This window comes from Pan troglodytes, chromosome 18, assembly GCF_028858775.2.
Source record: "Pan troglodytes isolate AG18354 chromosome 18, NHGRI_mPanTro3-v2.0_pri, whole genome shotgun sequence".
Classification (NCBI taxonomy): Eukaryota; Metazoa; Chordata; class Mammalia; order Primates; family Hominidae; genus Pan; species Pan troglodytes.
The window spans coordinates 75,416,708-75,434,407 of NC_072416.2; the positions used below are offsets into that span (position 1 = coordinate 75,416,708).

Consider the following 17,700-nt stretch of genomic DNA (forward strand, 5'->3'; position numbering starts at 1 on the left):
AGAAAACATTTATGTATAGTCCTAGGGCAATACATATTCACTGATGACTATTACTTTTGATTTCTGAATTTTTTATATCTTCAACAAACATGAACATCTTTATATATGGATTGTAGTTGTCTCCTCCATTAAAATATGAGCTCCTTGAGGGCTATTGTTGTTCACCTTTATGTTCCCATTTTCAAATTAATAATGGTTAAAAAGCATTATTGTGGCAATTAAATATTCCCTTCAGACCCATGCAAACAAGATCACTAGGATAGGCTGGGCATGTGGCTTGTGAAGGTAAACCCAGAACTTGAGGCCAGGAGTTCGAGATCAGCCTGGCCAACATGGTGAAACCCTGTCTCTACTAAAAATTCAAAAATTAGCCAGGCGTGGTGGTGCACACCTATAATCCCAGCTACTCAGGAGGCTGAGGCAGGAGAATCGCATGAACCCGGGAGGCAGAGGTTACAGTGAGCTGTGTACTCCCACCTGCATGACAGAGTGAGACTGTCTGAAAAAGATTATTTGGACAGCAACTTCCCCAGAGTGGTGCCTTATACAACTCCAGGGAGCACTATCACATAGATTTCGGGTGAATGGCTTACCCTAGAGTTGTACAATGTCACAGGCTGCACCACTAACAAAGTAGCCTTTGAAAAAATTATCTAAAGACTAGTAAAGTTGACTGGAGCATGGTGCCTTTTTACCTCTCTTTTCAGGAGCTGGACAGAAGTTTGTATTACAGGCTCGTAGCACCGGAGGTTTCTGATGGAGCAGACAACTTGAGGAAGGCCGGCCTTGCTGAACACAGTGGACTGACCGGGTCTGGACCCCTCCCCCACAGGTGACTGTGCACTGCAGCAGAGAGAAGAGGAAGGAGTCAGAAACACTCTACTGAGGTCAGTGACATCAAACAGAAGGAATTCCCATGCTTCATGACATTACCAAGATGCCTGCTGATGAAACAGATTGGCTGGAGCCAGGCACATGTGCTTACAGTCCACAGCATCTATCCTAACAAGTGTGATCCCTTTGATCTGATTAGAAGGGTTTTAGGCAAATGCTATCTATCTAGCCCAAGAGTATGTGTCTCCCAGTTAAGTGACTCACTCATAAAGAAGAGAAGCTCCAGAAATACAGAAGCTGCTCTAAGAATGCAGAAACAAATACAGACACATCTAGGGAGTTAATCACAGGATTTAAAGAATTCCAGACAATCTGTGCAGCTGCAGTAGTGGAGGACATAGTTCAAAACTGGGACAGAAAAAGAAATGGTCAGAGACAGCTCTGGAATTAGGTCCTCAGTGCCCAGCCACATTCTGATAGAGTTGGTGCTTCTTAGGAGTCACTGATTTCAGTGTGCAATTAAAAATTTTCAAAAGTAGAGAACTGTCTTTCTTCCAGACAGCCATATGAAAAATTTATAAAGATACTTCATAAATTTATAAAGATACTTCATAACAAAAGGAAAACCAGAGAAAAATGTAGCCCTTTAAATGGGTTTTTCTTATTTTAAAAAGTTACTACATTTAAGAAAAATGTACATATGCATTATAATTGACTGTAGTTTCTGTCTCAATTAAAATTTGAGGGCAAGTCTTGTTATCAAATTATCTAAACTGGGAGTTTGTAAACTTTTCCTTTAAAGGGCAAGATAGTAAATATTTCAGGCTGTATAGGCATATGGCCTCTGTTGCAAGTACTCCTCACTGCCTTTGTAGCACTAAAGCAGCTGTGACCAATATGTTAAGCAAATGATAAATATATTAAGCAAATGAACATGGCTACGTTCCAGTTAAACTTTATACAAACAGGCAGGTATTGGGGGAGCAGATTTGGCCAGGTGGCAACTGTTTGCTGACCCCTTAATCTAAATAAACTTACTAGAGTCAATTTTAAAAAGAAATCCCCAGCAATATGTGTAACACCTAGCACAATGCCTGGCCAGAGAAAATCAGGCTAATTTCATGTGTTGGTTTCCAGATCCTCCCGAATAGATAACGTACGTACATATTTATACCTCTACCCGGACTCTGTGATTAATGGTGAGGTGGGGAGCACCCGAGTCCTCTGAACTCAACAGCTGTGCAGCAACATCTGCTGGGTGGAATGCTGGAAGGACCGCATCACACACCAATCCTAGCTAAAGTTTCACCCAAGTCTTCTGAAAAGAAGGGTGCCTCTAGTATCTGATAAAAGTTTAAAAGCGAAGAATCCTTGGCTGAATTGCCTGACATTCTGAGCTTTAGGGACCATACTACCCCTGAATAGGAGTACTTAGCACTATGCATAGTAATAGCTTGACAAATATTAGCTATTACATTGTTCAGAAACATGAAGTAAGAACCAAATGAGTAAAGGCTGTGAGCAGCATTTCTAAAACAGAAAGACTAGAGGGGTAGTTTCCGTAGCAACAGCAATGACCAACATGAGCAGTGTATAACTGGCCTGGTGCTAAGTGTTTTACATACATTTTCTGATGAACAACAACAAATCAACTCTGCCAGATAATAATTTTCTAGATGTGAAAACTGAGATTTACAGATTGTTACCTGCCCAGGGCCACATGGGCAGAGACGGCCAAAGAACAAAACCCATTCTGCCTTCAGAACTTGAGCCCTTAGTTGTTTTTACTTAGACAACCATTAACAGACTAAGAGCAACTGTTTGCAGAATGCCTCATTTTTCGACATCTCACTTGAATAGACACCTCCTCAATCGGCCTGTACCCACCTGCTGCCACGGCGATGAATACCATCCAGCTACCACGTTGTACACTGGATGGGCTGGGCAAGCCCGTCGGTTGCAGGTCTCTTCCAAGTCCAGGTTTGGTTTCTTAATATTACGGCATCTTCGCTCTGGGAAAGTTATCAGCTTTCCCTGGAAGCCCTTCTCGCTGCACTTCATCTCCCTCTTCCTCACACCCAAACCACAGGTTGCAGAACACTAGGAGCCAAGACAGGATGTGTAAAAGTGAAGACTGCCAGGATCACATCTTCTGAATAGAGGCAGTTTGACATAAGGTTGCACCATCCACATGGAATAGGAGGGATGGGATTACACAAGGTCAACCACACTCACTCAAGGATCTTAAAGATACAGCAGCCAAGTACCTCACGCTATAGGTAAGGAAACCAAAGTTCAGAGAACAGAACTGACTTTCCCAAAATCACACAGATCAATAGCCTCATAAAGCAAAAAAGGAACCTTGGGATGCCACATGGGTGTGAGATGGAGTCCAGGAGGAAGGCAAGATGGGCAAAAGAATTTCCAGGTTTAGGGTTACACACTGATAGGTCCGGGTCTACCTAAGGCCTGAGGAGTTAGGAATCTGAGTTGAAGAGGGTAAGGGCCAGAGAAAAGCATTCAGAGCTTAATGGGAAAAACCACTGTTCAGCAAATAATTGCTCTTTAAACAGCAAATAATTGCTCTTTAAATTTACCCAACCTCTCACACACAGGAGGTAACATGATGAGGGTCAAAAGTATCCTTTTAGGAAAAATATCCTTTTAGGCTGGGTGCAGTGGCTCAGGCCGGTAATCACAGCAGTTTGGAAGTCTGGGGCAGGTGGATCACTTGAGCCCAGAAGTTCAAGACCAGCCTCAGCAACATGGTGAAACCACATCTCTACAAAAATTAGCCAGGTGTAGTGGTGCATGCCTGCAGTCCGAGGTAGCAGATTACCTGAGCGAGGGAGGTGGAGGCTGCAGTGAGCTGAGATTGTGCCACTGCACTCTAGGGCAACAGAGCAAGACCCTGTCTCAAAAATAAAAAATTTACTCCCCAGTATTTGTGAGAGATATTTCTAGTGTGTCACCCAAGGCCCTCATGATCTTTCCACCTCATCCCATGTCCCTTCTTTACTAAAAGTGCAGTCCCCTGTCATCACTCCTGTGTAGAGGCTGCACCTTCTGTCTGGGACAACCTTGCCCCAAATCCCCTTTTGCTTTGATTCCTGCTCATCTTTCAGGCCATGCTCCCTAGAAAGTCTCTTCTGACAAGGGTTCTTCCCAAAGACTGGCTTGGGTGAAGCTTGAGCTCTCCCATAAAATGAAAGATTTCTATCAAGGCACTTGACGTGTGCTTTCTCTGCGTGTGCTTTATGAAGTCTTGCGCCCCTACTGCCCAGACATAGGCTTGATCCATGGGGGGGTGCTTTAGCAATGTTTCGTGAAGAAACCAGGAGAGAACTGGGAAGTAGCAGGCATTTGGTATCAATGAGTGCAACACAAAGGAGTTTTGTGAGCCTAGATGCTAGCAGGTCAGCTGAGCATCTCAAGAAACCTCCAGCAGTGACTTTTTTCTGTCGCCCAGGCTGGAGTGCAGTGGCGCAATCTCAGCTCACTGCAAACTCCGCCTCCTGGGTTCACGCCATCCTCCTGCCTCAGCCTCCCCAGTAGATAAGACTACAGGCGCCTGCCACCTTGCCTGGCTAATTTTTTGTATTTTTAGTAGAGACAGGGTTTCACCGTGTTAGCCAGGATGGTCTCGATCTCCTGACCCAGCAGTGACTTCTAATCCATACCTCGCTCCACGAAGAAGCGACCCACTGTAGCCGGTTGTTCTTGGGGCATCGTCCAAGCACACAGCCCTCCTGCAGCTCAGGTCTGGGGAGACTGGTACACTGGCTCTCCGGGAGGGTTTCTGCAGCAGAGCCCTTGCAGAGGAGTTCACGCTTCCTCACCCCTCGTCCACAGGTCTTGGAACACTTGAGAAGAAAAAAAAGTTCTATTTGCATTCCCATTAGGTTTCAGTAGCCACATTAAAAAAAAAAAAAAAAAACACTAAATATATTCCTGTGAAAGGTGGGATAAACTCCATGAACGAAAGCCCTTTTTATGAGATCTACTTAACCACCCCCATTCCCATTACCCACCATATATATCTGGCTAAAACAATTATTTGAATTATTTTTGTAAATTATATTGCTAACTGCAAAGAAAGAGACTAGACTCAACACCATGTACTATTTAGATTTACCCTCTGCTATAAAGAAATATATTCTCTCATTTGAAAGAACCCCTAAACAAGCTCAAAAATATTCTCTCTCCCTCCTGACCCCTAATTCCCTAACATATCAGTCTCCAATTTCTTTGGCACCAGGGACGGCTTTTGGGATAAAACTGTTCCGCCTCAGATCATCACGCATTAGATTCTCATAAGTAACATGCATCCTAGATCCCTCACCTGTGCAGTTCACAACAGGGTTCAAACTCCTCTGAGAATCTAACGCTGCCACTGATTTGACAGGAGGCGGAGTTTAGCCTGTGATGCTGGCCTGCTGCTCGTCTCCTGCTGGGCAGCCCAGTTCCTTACAGACCACAAACAGGTACTTGTTCATGACCTGGGGGTTGGGGACCCTTGTGCTAACAGATATGTCCTAACATTAAAAAATAAAGCCCTACTCTGACCTCTGGTAGTGTATTGCTGAAATTAATCAGAAAGCAGCACCCTCCAGCATGTAATATACACTAAAGGAAAACACAGCAGAACTGTCATCAGTGGCTGCTACCTGGCCTCACGGTTCAGGTGGTAAAACTCTTGCCGTTTTTTCATTCTTCCCCATAATTTGTTTGCCAGCAGTGACTGAGCAGCGGTTGAGCTATCATCTGCAAGGGAGGCTGTAGGGAAGGGCTTCTTCCCTTCAGCACCACTGACATTTTGGATCAGATAATTCTTTGTGGTGAGGAGCTGGCCTGGGCTGTGTAGGACATTCACCTCTACCCACTAGATGCCAGGAGCACTCATCTCCCCAAGTTGTGACATCAAAATGTCCCCTGGTAGGCAAACTTACCCACGGTTGAGAACCTTTGCTTTAGAGGGAATTCTGAGCTGTGAACGACAGGTAGCTCTCTGTCCCTTCTAACTTTAAAATTTTATGGCTTTCACTGGCAATTTGTGACCATAGCAAACTTTATGCCCTGCTTTTCTCTGTATTCTTCTAACTTCACCTCTTTCCCATTGAAGCAAGAGTTAAATATCTCTTCGATGCTTCATTCTTTGTATTTGCATTTCCCATTTGCTTTGGAGAATTCCGTAGCCGGTCTTCTGACACTGGAATCCTTTCTAGCTGTGCTCACGAGTCTGGCCTAAATGGCCCCCACCCTCCAATTTCTGTTCCTCTAAGGAGGATTCTAAGCTCTGGGAGAGGGGTGCCAAAACTTCAGATTTCCTAAAGAACATTAGTTAAAATGCAGATTCCCAGGCACATGAACTCAGGGTGATTTCCATGAACATGTAAACTGCCAAGAGCCCAGTGGAGAGCAAAGACACCTGTACTTTTGCCTTCATGGGGACCAAGAATAGTAACTCCCAAGTTTTCTCCTGTTACCTGAGACCAGGGTCCAAGGCTCCATTCTGGAGGGCAGGCATGGCTGTTGCAGGCTTGGACCTGAGTGGGTGTGCTCACTGGACAGAGAGAATGCAACACTGCTTCCTCCTTTTGGAAGGGCTTCTTTTGCACACACTGGATCTTTCGGCTCTGCTGGCCTCCAGCACAGGACTTGCTGCATGTACTCCATTCACCTGGCATCCAGCTTTCAGTGCAAAACAAACATTACCAATGAAGCCAAACTTTGTATGATAACTTCCAAAGCAGTTATTGTGAAAGGTAAACCACCTATGGAAGCCATGAATCAATTTCAGAACCAATAAAATAAGTTATTCTAATTGTTCTTTGAGGGATCCAGAGGCTTATACTAATGTGATTGAGATATAAATAATCACATTTAATCATCCCACAGTTCTACAAATATACTCCTGCCTCTGCATGAGAAGAAATCCATGTCACTTTAAAATCTGCACAATTCATTGAGCCAAATTTGTTGGGATTTTAACTATGTGTCAGGGACTCTCCTAAGCATTAGGATTAGAAAAATTAAGGCAGCAGCCTTCTTTCCATTAAGGAGCCTATAATACAGTAAAGAGGTGGATATGTGAACAAATAAAGACAGTACTTTCTGATAAGTGCTGCAACGGAAGTCAACATAGAATACAATGAGGAGGCTCATGGAAGAGTCATCAATGAGAAAGAAAGAGGGAGGTTTGTGCAGGAGACAGGGGTACATTTAGAGAAGGTCTCACAGAGGATATTTTTAAGTGGGTACTTCCCCAAATTACTTTTCTGATTACACCTGAATTTAGTGATAGGTTAAATACCTACCTTCATTTTCTTTAAAATTTGCCAGACCAGTTTTTTTTAATAGCTATCTGTCTGAGACTTGGTATATATTTGAACGGTTATCAATTGAAACTTTTTTTGTTTTTGAGATGGAGTCTTGCTCTTGTTGCCCAGGCTGGAGTGCAATGGCACGATCTCAGCTCACTGCAACCTCTGCCTCCCAGGCTCAAGTGATTCTCCTGCCTCAGCCTCAGATTATGACAAATGCACTATTATTTACAAGAAAAAAAAAGTGTGTGTGTGTGTGTATATATATATATATATAGTGTGTGTGTGTATATATATATACACACACATATACGCACATCTTTATATATAAAGATTGTGTAATATGATTGCATCACCACAAACCAAACACTACTTATGAAGATGATCTAAAACACTGGTGAATGCAACACTGCTTTAGAAGAAACTCTCATCCATTTTATATAAATATATTTGGCAGAAGATAAATCACATGAAAGAGACTCCCTTTAACTGGGAAGATTACTTAAAATTAGTCTTCAAACAATAGTGTGGCTAAAGTCAATCCAAGAACAAACTCACTGAGCCCCTCCAAGGCTGCCATCATCAGCGGTGGAGTTACCACTTGGCCTATACCCCATTCTTTTTATTTTGTGTCTTGCTACTGTGTAATTTTGCATTTGGGGTTTCATGGCCTGCATAATATTATGATTTTTAAATTCTTGGACCATTTACAAAAAAGTTAGGCACACAACCGCACGCAAATTGAACTAATTTAGGATTCTGTGTTATTTAAATATCTGTCTGATTCCATTCAGAGAAGAGGAATCCCTATGCAAAGGTTAAAAGAAAAAAGCACCTCACGCCTGTAATGCCAGAACTTTGGGATGCTGAAAACAGGCAGATCACTTGAGGCCAGCCTGGCCAACATGGCAAAACCCGGTCTCTACTAAAAATACAACAATTAGCCAGGTGTGGTGACGTGCACCTGTAATCCCAGCTACTAAGGTGGCTGAGGCACAATAATTGCTTGAATCCAGTAGGCAGAGGTGGCAGTGAGCTATCATGAGGCCACTGTACTCCAGCCTGGGCAACAGAGTGAGACTCCTTGTTCCTCCTCCCCTCCAAAAAAAAAGATGCCTTCATATCCCAAGCAAGCTTGCTTTTAAATAGCCAGTAAATTTATTCCTGGCTATCAAGCCAAAGTCAAGTGAGTACCAAAAGTAAATTTGTATTTTTCAACTCAAATTTAAACTTCAACCATCTTTTAAAAAAAAATTTCTTTTAGAGACAAGATCTCACTCTTTCACCCAGACTAATATGTAAGTGGCACAATCATGCCTCACTGGAGCCTGGAACTCCTGGGTTCAACTGATCTTCCCTCTTCAGCCTCCCAAGTAGCTGGAACCACACACGTGCCACCACGCCTAGCTCATCATCTTCTATTACTTTTTAAAGTATTGCGTCTACCTTTGAATAACTTTCCATTAGCAGTATTCACAGTGGGCTTTCATCATCTCATAACAACAATGAAGGCATACAAGTACAAAACTAAACAAAAAGACATTTCCAAATGACTTACTAAGCCGGGCAGGAGAAAGCGTTGCAGATTTTGGGCTCAGTTACTGGCTTGGTTTTTGCACTGCAGAATGAGGAATTGACTTGAGTATTTTGATCTCGCAAGCAAATGGCCTTTACATTTATGTAACCTGGTAAGACATCAGAAGTGACAAAGTGAAAATTACAGATTATTATTTCAATTTGGTTCTAAGTTTAGCTTCTGATTTACCAGCATTGTGATATTTTATTTCAGATATGGAATCCAAATATTTTGTGGAAGCGCCTCCTTTTGATGAAATTTGCAACTAATTTGAATTCCATTCCCCTCCCTAAAATATTTTATATTTTAATAATTGTAACATGTAGATTATTGGTTTTCAAGACTGATGTGGATACTAGAACCATAAAGTGATAAATACAACCTTTTGAAAACAGAATGACTATAAAGGGTAACATCCCAGGCAAACTATTATCAGATGAATGTTCTTCAAAGAAAAACCATTAGTGAGTTATATATGGAAACCCTAAGATTTTGCCTTAACATGAAATATCTCACACTTCCTAAGAGCATGGGGCACATAAAAGCAAAGAGTAGAACTCACTAAATATGTATTAAAACCTATCAGCCAGGGCTCTGCTTTTGCTTTTTTTTTTTTTTTTTTGAGATGGAGTCTTGTTCTGTCGCCCAGGCTGGAGTGCAGTGGCGTGATCTTGGCTCACTGCAACCTCTGCCTCCCGGGTTCAAGCGATTCTCCTGCCTCAGCCTCCCAGATAGCTGGGATTACAGGTGTGTGACACCATACCCAGCTAATTTTTGTATTTTTAGTAGAGATGGCCATGTTAGTCAGGCTGGTCTTGAACTCCTGACCTCAGTGATTCACCGGCCTCAGCCCCCAAAGTGCTGGTATTATAGTCATGAGCCACTGCACCCAGCCTCTGCTTCTGCTTCCTTAGTGGCATCCCACTGCCTTGCTTTCAAAATTAATTTCAGGACTTCTTATCAGGGGCATATATTTTTTAAAAAACGTGTGAATAATTGTATTTTTTAGTTCCCCAAATAGAGATGCTGCCTCCCCTTTGAATTGTGTTTTTTATTTACATTGGAACTTTGTCTTCAAATATAATCTGAGAAAGAATAAGTCACTCCTGCTATAATGATTAGCAGTTAGTCCAGCTCCTGGGGCTGAAGCAGGTTTGCTTTCAGGAGGCACTTATGAAAACCACATCAAGGCCGGGCATGGTGGCTCACACTGATAATCCCAGCACTTTGGGAGGTCAAGGAAGGCGGATTGCTTGAGGCCAGGAGTTTGAGACCAGCCTGGGCAACATGGTGAAACCCCATCTCTATAAAAAAGAAAAAAACGGGCCAGCCATAGTGGCAGGCACCTGCAGTCCAAGCTACTTGGGATGGTGAGGTAGGAGGATCGCTTGAGCCCCAGAGGTCAAGGCAGCAGTGAGCCATAATTGTGCCACTGCATTCCAGCCTGGGTGACAGAGTGAGACTCTATCTCAAAAAAAAGAAAAAAGAACAAAAACAAAAAATCAACATTCCTTGAAGTTAACCGTTGACTTTAATAGGACTTATTCATCTGAATTCTTTTTCTCTTGGACACAGGACACACCAGGGTCTGTGAGTCATGCGAAGGGGTTGCTAAGGCAGGGCAAGGCGAGAATTTCACAACTGGCTTCCTCTGCATCCTCTTCTTGGCTGGATTTAGTTTCTGTAAATGGAAAGCAAGTCAAACTTCTCTCCTTCCCAAGGCACTGTGCTCTCCCTGGAATACCAAAAAGCTATTGGAAATGTTCTCAAGAAACACTGGATATGAGAAAGACCTCATAATCTGTGACTAAATGAAACAGTGTGAAGAGATGTCTATAACATGATTTCAGTACAGAGGGATACAAAATGATACTCATGGTATGTGGGTCTGTCAAACACATGTTTGCTTACATGTGCATAGGGAAAAAAATGATATAGATCAAAATATTAACATTGGCTATTGCCTGTTTACAAATTATGGGGATTACCTTTCTTCTTAATAGCCAATTGCCTTTAAAATGTGTATTACTAGAAAATGTATTACCTTTTAATTATTTTATATATGTATCCTAAAAAAGTATTTTTTCATATTTTGTTAATTAGCATGGACCTACAGATAGGCCTTTCAGATATAAGAATTTCTTCATTTTCTGTATCTTTGCTCTGTCTCTGATTCTAAGCCTTATTATGCTTAGTGGGATGGAACCAGTAGGAAGTCTCACTGTCACCAGGTGCTCTGAATAATAGGAAATGAGAGACCAACATTCATGCTTTGGTTTCAGGAACTTATTTTGGGGCACTTGTTCTTCCTCCCAAATGGGCAAGTGTGACAATTGTTTAACCCCCAAATATGTGACATTGTTCACATCTAAATAAAATGCCTTCCTTCTACTCACCGAGTAGATGGTTGCTGTTGTTCCTTCCTTCCAAGGGTTGTCTCAGATTTAATCCATTCCTCTAGTGAGAGAACCTTTGCTGACCTTACCCCTGAGGGGATATCCATGTTTCAGATAGACATCTTAAGTTTGCCATGTATGCGTCCTCACTTGCCTTGACCCTAGCTTTTATAACTTCCAAATGGAAGGTTTATAATGACAGAAAAGCCAAGATTGGCGGAAACTAAAAGCTGAAAATTAAACATATATATATAATATAAATATGCTTCTATTTGTAAATAATTCAATATATTTTATGTTTTTCCTATAAGTTTTAGATGTGTAACTTTTGAGCCTTGGTTGTGGTTGATTTGAGCTTTGTGAGAGTTGATTCCTTACCACATAGGAAAACCCTTAACTAATGCCATAATATTTGCTTTTATGGTGATGGTTCTCATAAAAGACAGTTCTTGGGTGGCTTATTTAAACCATATTATGTTAAAGACGCCTGGAGTGAAAGAACCTGTTTTAAGAGAGACAGACTTTGGAGACAGAATGAGAAAATCATCTACCTCCACCACAGGAGACGGAACACTCTGACTGCACGATACTCCAGGCATAGGCAGGTCTTTTTGTGGCTGGTGGAGTTCCATTCATGACCTTGGGAAGTGCATACTTCCAAGCTATCCCTGGATTTTTGCCTTGCATCAGAATCTGGACAGTGTAAGATAAAAATCAGAGATCAAGATACAGGTCAGACCCTGGAATTCCAGAAATCTTACTGAACATTTTAAAGATATTTACATGACATTTTGACCTTAACATTGGTATACTTCATTGTTCCCAAGTATGTTTTATGTTGACTTAAAGTTTTCCCAGGACACTTTAAAATGTGTACCTTCATGTTATCAAAACTGTGATTTAGGTAGATGCTAAAGAGCAAAACACGATTGACATTTGCCATAAGCCCATAACATATACACAAACACATACATACACACACACACACACACTCACACACGTATATGTATCATAATGAAGAAAGAAAGGTTATACTGTTGGGTCTAAACCCTAACTTAAAAACCTAGCATGGTGAACACACATAGTCGTACCCTACAGAAAATAGTTAAAACTGAATCTACATATATATATTTTTATGATCTATCTTAGGTCACAATTTACAAGCTCTCTCCTGGGTGCTAGTGGAAGTTGAAACAAGGGAAACACTCCAAAACCCACAGAATACCCCACTTAGAGTTGCTATCATCAACTTCAGAATCCAAATGTGTTTCTAATATACTTTCCATAGAAAATTTTCCCAAAGAGAATTTGTTAACTGTGTGCTAGGATGAGCAGGTAAGAAGAAAAGAAACATGTTCAGAATCAGCAATTGGAATACATGCATTAGAATAGACTTAACCTCCAAAAAGGCAACAACTTAGGATAAATCTGATCCCATAAAGTCTGACTACTAAAATAAGAGCAATCACATATTGGGCACTTCCCAAGTGCCAAGCACTCTGCAGCCATTCTTAATGCATCATAAAACATTCTTCTAACAACTCTATAATGTAGCTGCCTATATTTTCATTGAAAAAAAAAAAAACTGGAGAGAAAGAACTTGTGCAAGATCACACAAGTGACTAGGGACTGAGCTTAAGTAAAGCCACCAACCAAAATGTGCCTACACAATGCAATGTATCACCTTGTTTTTGATGTAGGAAACATATCTGTCTGCCTTCTTAATGCCCTCTTAACTACTCCTCTTTCTTCTTTTTTCTTTTCCAAGCTGAAAGCATGAATATAAATAGCTGGTTCTTTCCCACTCCATGAATCTTGTGGAAAATTCTTTACCACTAGAACTGGGCATTCATGCCCAAGAGGCAAAGCTGATTGCCAGTTAAAAATAGGAACCCCTGGCTCTATCTCCCTCTGGTGGGATCCCACCTCCATTAGAGTTTGGTGGGTGGCAGCTGTTCAAGGCCCTTCATTTCACCAGATCACTCTTTAGGATGGTACAAAATGACTTCTATTTTGCTACTGGCTTAAATGTCTCCAGGAGTATTATGACTGACTCTTAAGATCTTAAGATTCCATGGTGTACACATCAGTTTGTAGAGCAACAAAACAAATCTTGATGCCTCCTAGAAATAATCAAATGTTAATAGATGGATCTGTGTTCCCCCATCCAAAACCAAATCAATACAAAACACAACAGGTAGTACCATTACATGAACAAATGCCCAATTATCAGTTGCCAATAAAAAAAATCTCGAAATCAAAGTCTTAGGGGTCTTTTAGTTTTGAAGATCTTTCTAGTCTTTGCTTTTTTTTTTTTTTTTTTTTTTTTTTTTAACTTTCGCAGATAAGTCATACAGCTGTTCTTGGAATCCGGTGTTCAACTTAACACAACATTTCACACATGTTGAATAAATACTATGCTTTCCTTATTTCCACAGTATTTTTGAATAAATAGTATGCTTTCCTGCAGTGTTTCTGTTAATGTTTTCATCTGATATTAAGTAAATACAGAAACTTTACAGTTTTATTCACGGTCTAACTAGAATTGTGAGAGCAGTTTTACATTCAGAAGATGATCCTGATGCTGGTTAATAATTCAATTTCATATTCGGTTAAAGCAGTATTTCAAATGTAGCACTTATTTTGCTTTTTTTTTTATGCAACAAAAATGCAGAGACCTTGTACCAGAGAAAATTACGCACTGTACCGTATTTACTTGTGTGGCAATACAATGTGAGTGCAATGCATAAGAGTTATGGTGCGCTGAGGCCCACAAGGCAGAATGGTATTGCAGTACAAAGAGGTCGCATCACACACATACGCACATAGTAGGGGCAAGCTTAAGTATAAATGCTATACAGAAAGAAATTAACTTACTCAACTGCACTTTCTAGTATCACCCCATTCCTCCCATTCAAACTAGATCCTAATATTTTCTGCCATAGGGGAACAGATCCCCAATAAAAACGCAAAGAAAATATAAAAGAACATTAGTTCTTGCCTTTTGAGCTTCTAGGACTTAAGTTCTGCTGATTAAAAAAGCAGTTTGACAGATTTTCAACAGACATTTGAAATATATGCCCCTTTCACCTTTTAGACAGATTATACAGCCTAAGCCATACATGGCCTGTGGTTTAACTGCAAAACATTTTTAAATGTTGCTGTGAACAGCAGGATGTGTTCAAGAAAAAAAAAATGTGTTTAAGAAAAAGACTGTGATGATAAAAGTGTCACCAGTATTAAGCAAAAACAACCACATGTCAAGCTTCCCCAGACCTTCACTCAAGCCAACCATAAAAAATTATCAATGCAACCCACAAGAAGGGAACTCACACAATCTCCCATTGTCAAATGTTTCTCTGTGTCTGTATCCGTATCCTCCTCTTCCTCCGCTGCTGTCACTCAGGATGCCCTGTCCTGGCTCCAAGTCCAAGTTCTTTACTACACACTGATTCCATCTCCCCTCATCTCCACCAGGATGTGACCACCGTAGTTGCCCCACATATGGCTACTGAGCGCTTGAAATGCACTCGTGTGGTTGAAGTCAAAAGCCTTTTAATTTAAATTTAAATAACCATGTGTGACTAATGGCTACCATACTGGATGCATGGCTACGGATGACACCCCGCCTCTGACACCCATCTTCCATACTACATTGTCTACTTGGCATCTCCACTTGAATGCTTAAAAGTATATCAATGTCTAATTTTTTTTCTGCCTCTCCCTGAAAGGCTGCTCATAGGCAATACCCTTCCAGTTGTTTAGGCCAAAATAAAAACTTGGAGCCATTTTAGTCTTCCCTTTTTCTGACACTCACATTTAATAGATCAGAAATGGTGTTACTTTAACTTTTACCCTCTCTCATATCTTACTACCTCATATGTTGTTGCTCCTGCCCTGATCTAAGCCACCATCATGTCTCTTGTGACCTCCACGGTCAAGACAATAAAAAAAAAAATGACTTTCAAGAGGAGGAGAAGTGATATCCCCCAGTGGAGAAGATGAGACAGATTCATATATTAAAAAAACACAGTCACAGTTACTTGGGTTAAAAATCAAGTGCTAGGGCCGGACGTGGTGGCTCACGCCTGTAATCCCAGTACTTTGGGAGGCCAAGGTGGGTGGATCACGAGGTTAGGAGATCGAGACCATCCTAACATGGTGAAACCTCATCTCTACTAAAAATATTAAAAAATAAGCCAGGCCTGGTGGTGGGCACTTGTAGTCCCACCTACTCGGGAGGCTGAGGCAGGAGAACGGCGTGAACTCAGGAGGCGGAGCTTGCAGTGAGCCGAGATCGCCCAACTGCCCTCCAGCCTGGGCGACAGAGCAACACTCCATCTCAAAAAATCAAATGCTACAGATCCTATAAAAGGAATTCAAATGTTTTAGTAAATCTGAGGTGGGGGAGGAAATCACATTATCATCTAAAGAAGCTTTGTAGCTATCACTTATTAATAACAAATCTTGGTGATGATTACAGCAAAGAAGGCACAAAGCAACAAAATTTGAGTTTCTGGCCAGGCACTTTGGGAAGCTGAGGCAGGAGGATCTGTTGAGCTCAGAAGTTCAATATCAGCCTGGGCAACACAGCAAGACCCCATTTCTAAAATAAAATTTTAAAAAACTAGCTAGGTGTTGTACTGTGTGCCTATAGTCCCAGCTACTTGGGAGGCGGAGACAGGGGACTGCTTGAGCTCAGGAGTTGGAAGCTGCAGTGAGCTATAGTCACACCACTGCACTCCAGCCTGGGCCATAGAGTGAGAAACTGTCTCAAAAACAAAAACAATCAAATACTTCTGTTTTCTTTGAAGATTTCTATTCCCCCTCTGAAAAAGACAAACTGTTACACTGTGTTTCCCACATCCCTTTTCCTAAACTTGAAAATGAGGATCCTCAGCAAAGTAAAATCCTTGAACTAAAGGTAAGACCAGCAATGATCAGAATATTAAACAACAGTAAGGGAACAAATCCATTTCATAATATCATGGTAATACAAAACTCATGTATCTGGCCAAAAGAAAAAGAGAAATAACTTACACAATTTGCTGTACATGTTCTTAGGAATGTGCAGCTTTAAATTAATTCATAAAATACATAGTAGCTATTTGTATGCCTGTGTATGTGTGTTACTATTACAGTTTTATGGCCAGTAGCATATAGAGCATATTGTTTATAGTTTATTTCCTTAACATATTAATGCATTCAATGAATACATAAATGAAGGCCTCTTAACTTTACAAAAATCAAATGACTCAAGGTTTGCCTTTAATGTCTGTGTAGCTATAAATTCACATGCAGAGTTCAATGTGTTATCATGTAGACTGAAAGACAATATTTGTACCAACCAGCAGAAAGCTGATGTAAGAATTTACTTAACATCAGCTCATAAAGGCCTTGTAAAGGAAGTAAAAACTTAAACAAATAAGTACCAAGACCAAATATATAAAAGATAAGTATGTGCCAATTGTAGTATATTATTTGCTTCTCAATAAGTAAGATGCTCTTTGCCCCCATCTTTATCCTGTGCTGAGAAGAACAGTGACCAAGAGTATCCTAGAAATCCTCTTATCTCTTACTGTTTGATGCCTGCAAATACTTAAACCTTTGGAGATTATTGTCCACTTGTCTCATAGAATCTCTGTGGGAAAGTTTCTCTTTCACCCTGTTCTTAAAAAAACATCAGAATTTTCTTAAATCAAATCCACCCTCAAAAACTGCTACATAATTTATAAAGCGCAGTGCAAAATGAAAATTCAACAGTCATTGTTTGAAAAAATTAAGAATTTCAAGACAGTGACAGTGAAGCATTAAACCACAGGGCCCTTTTAAGCACAACGTCCTCTGCAGCTGGGCAGGTCCCATGCCCATGAAGCTAGCCCTGCCCAGCTAAATCCAGGTTTTCTCACCTTGATCAGTTTTAAGACACAATTAAAAAAATTTCAAATTCTAAATGACCCTGCAATCTGACAATGACTTCTCTCTCATTTCATGGTTGGAGAATACAGCCCCCAATTTGGTGGCCTTGATTATATCTCAGCACGTGCTTTAGTGTGTCCATCACCATCAACCAAACCACAGACAGCCTCTCCCACTGATGTGGGGAAACAGGACAACCCTGGAGAGGTGTGCATAGAACCACCTAAGATGCTAACTTCCTCTACGAATGCCAGGGAACACACCTTGGGCAATATGTAACTTGAAAATGATCATTCCCATTGTTCACATTTTAAAACATTTTCGGTGACCATGTCAAGAGTAGTCCATTGCTTTTCTCAGCATTCCTGGAGAACACAAACACGCTCAGGGTACAGGAGCACCGCATCCCTCCCGTAATGGCACCACATCACAATAATGCCATTGCTTACAACCCCGTGCCGCATGTCGGAGTGTATAGCCAAGCTGTTAAATGCACAAATTTGGAAAGACCGCCAGTGATTCAATCTACTTAACTGGACTTAGTCCAGAGAATTTTCCAGCCAACTGGCATGGAGTCTCTAATTTACAGCTGGCAAGCAACCTCCTTAAATGCTTCCAGGTCCTCCATAGAGATGTTTAATGTCTACCTTTA

General features: G+C 41.1%; 1 protein-coding gene across 3 annotated transcripts in view; it reads right to left on the reverse strand.

Moving 5' to 3' along the window:
- The window catches only part of ADAMTS18 (ADAM metallopeptidase with thrombospondin type 1 motif 18), a 154,724-nt gene that overhangs the window by 6,415 nt on the left and 130,609 nt on the right, over nt 1-17,700 (reverse strand). For all 3 annotated transcript variants that reach the window (XM_001143790.6, XM_016930217.4, XM_016930218.4), the window contains 6 exons: nt 11,681-11,822; nt 8,716-8,842; nt 6,321-6,525; nt 4,515-4,697; nt 2,722-2,934; nt 696-843 (listed from right to left, as the gene is read on the reverse strand). In XM_001143790.6, the coding sequence (XP_001143790.4) occupies nt 696-843; nt 2,722-2,934; nt 4,515-4,697; nt 6,321-6,525; nt 8,716-8,842; nt 11,681-11,822 (1,018 nt within the window). The remainder of the gene's footprint in view (nt 1-695; nt 844-2,721; nt 2,935-4,514; nt 4,698-6,320; nt 6,526-8,715; nt 8,843-11,680; nt 11,823-17,700) is intronic.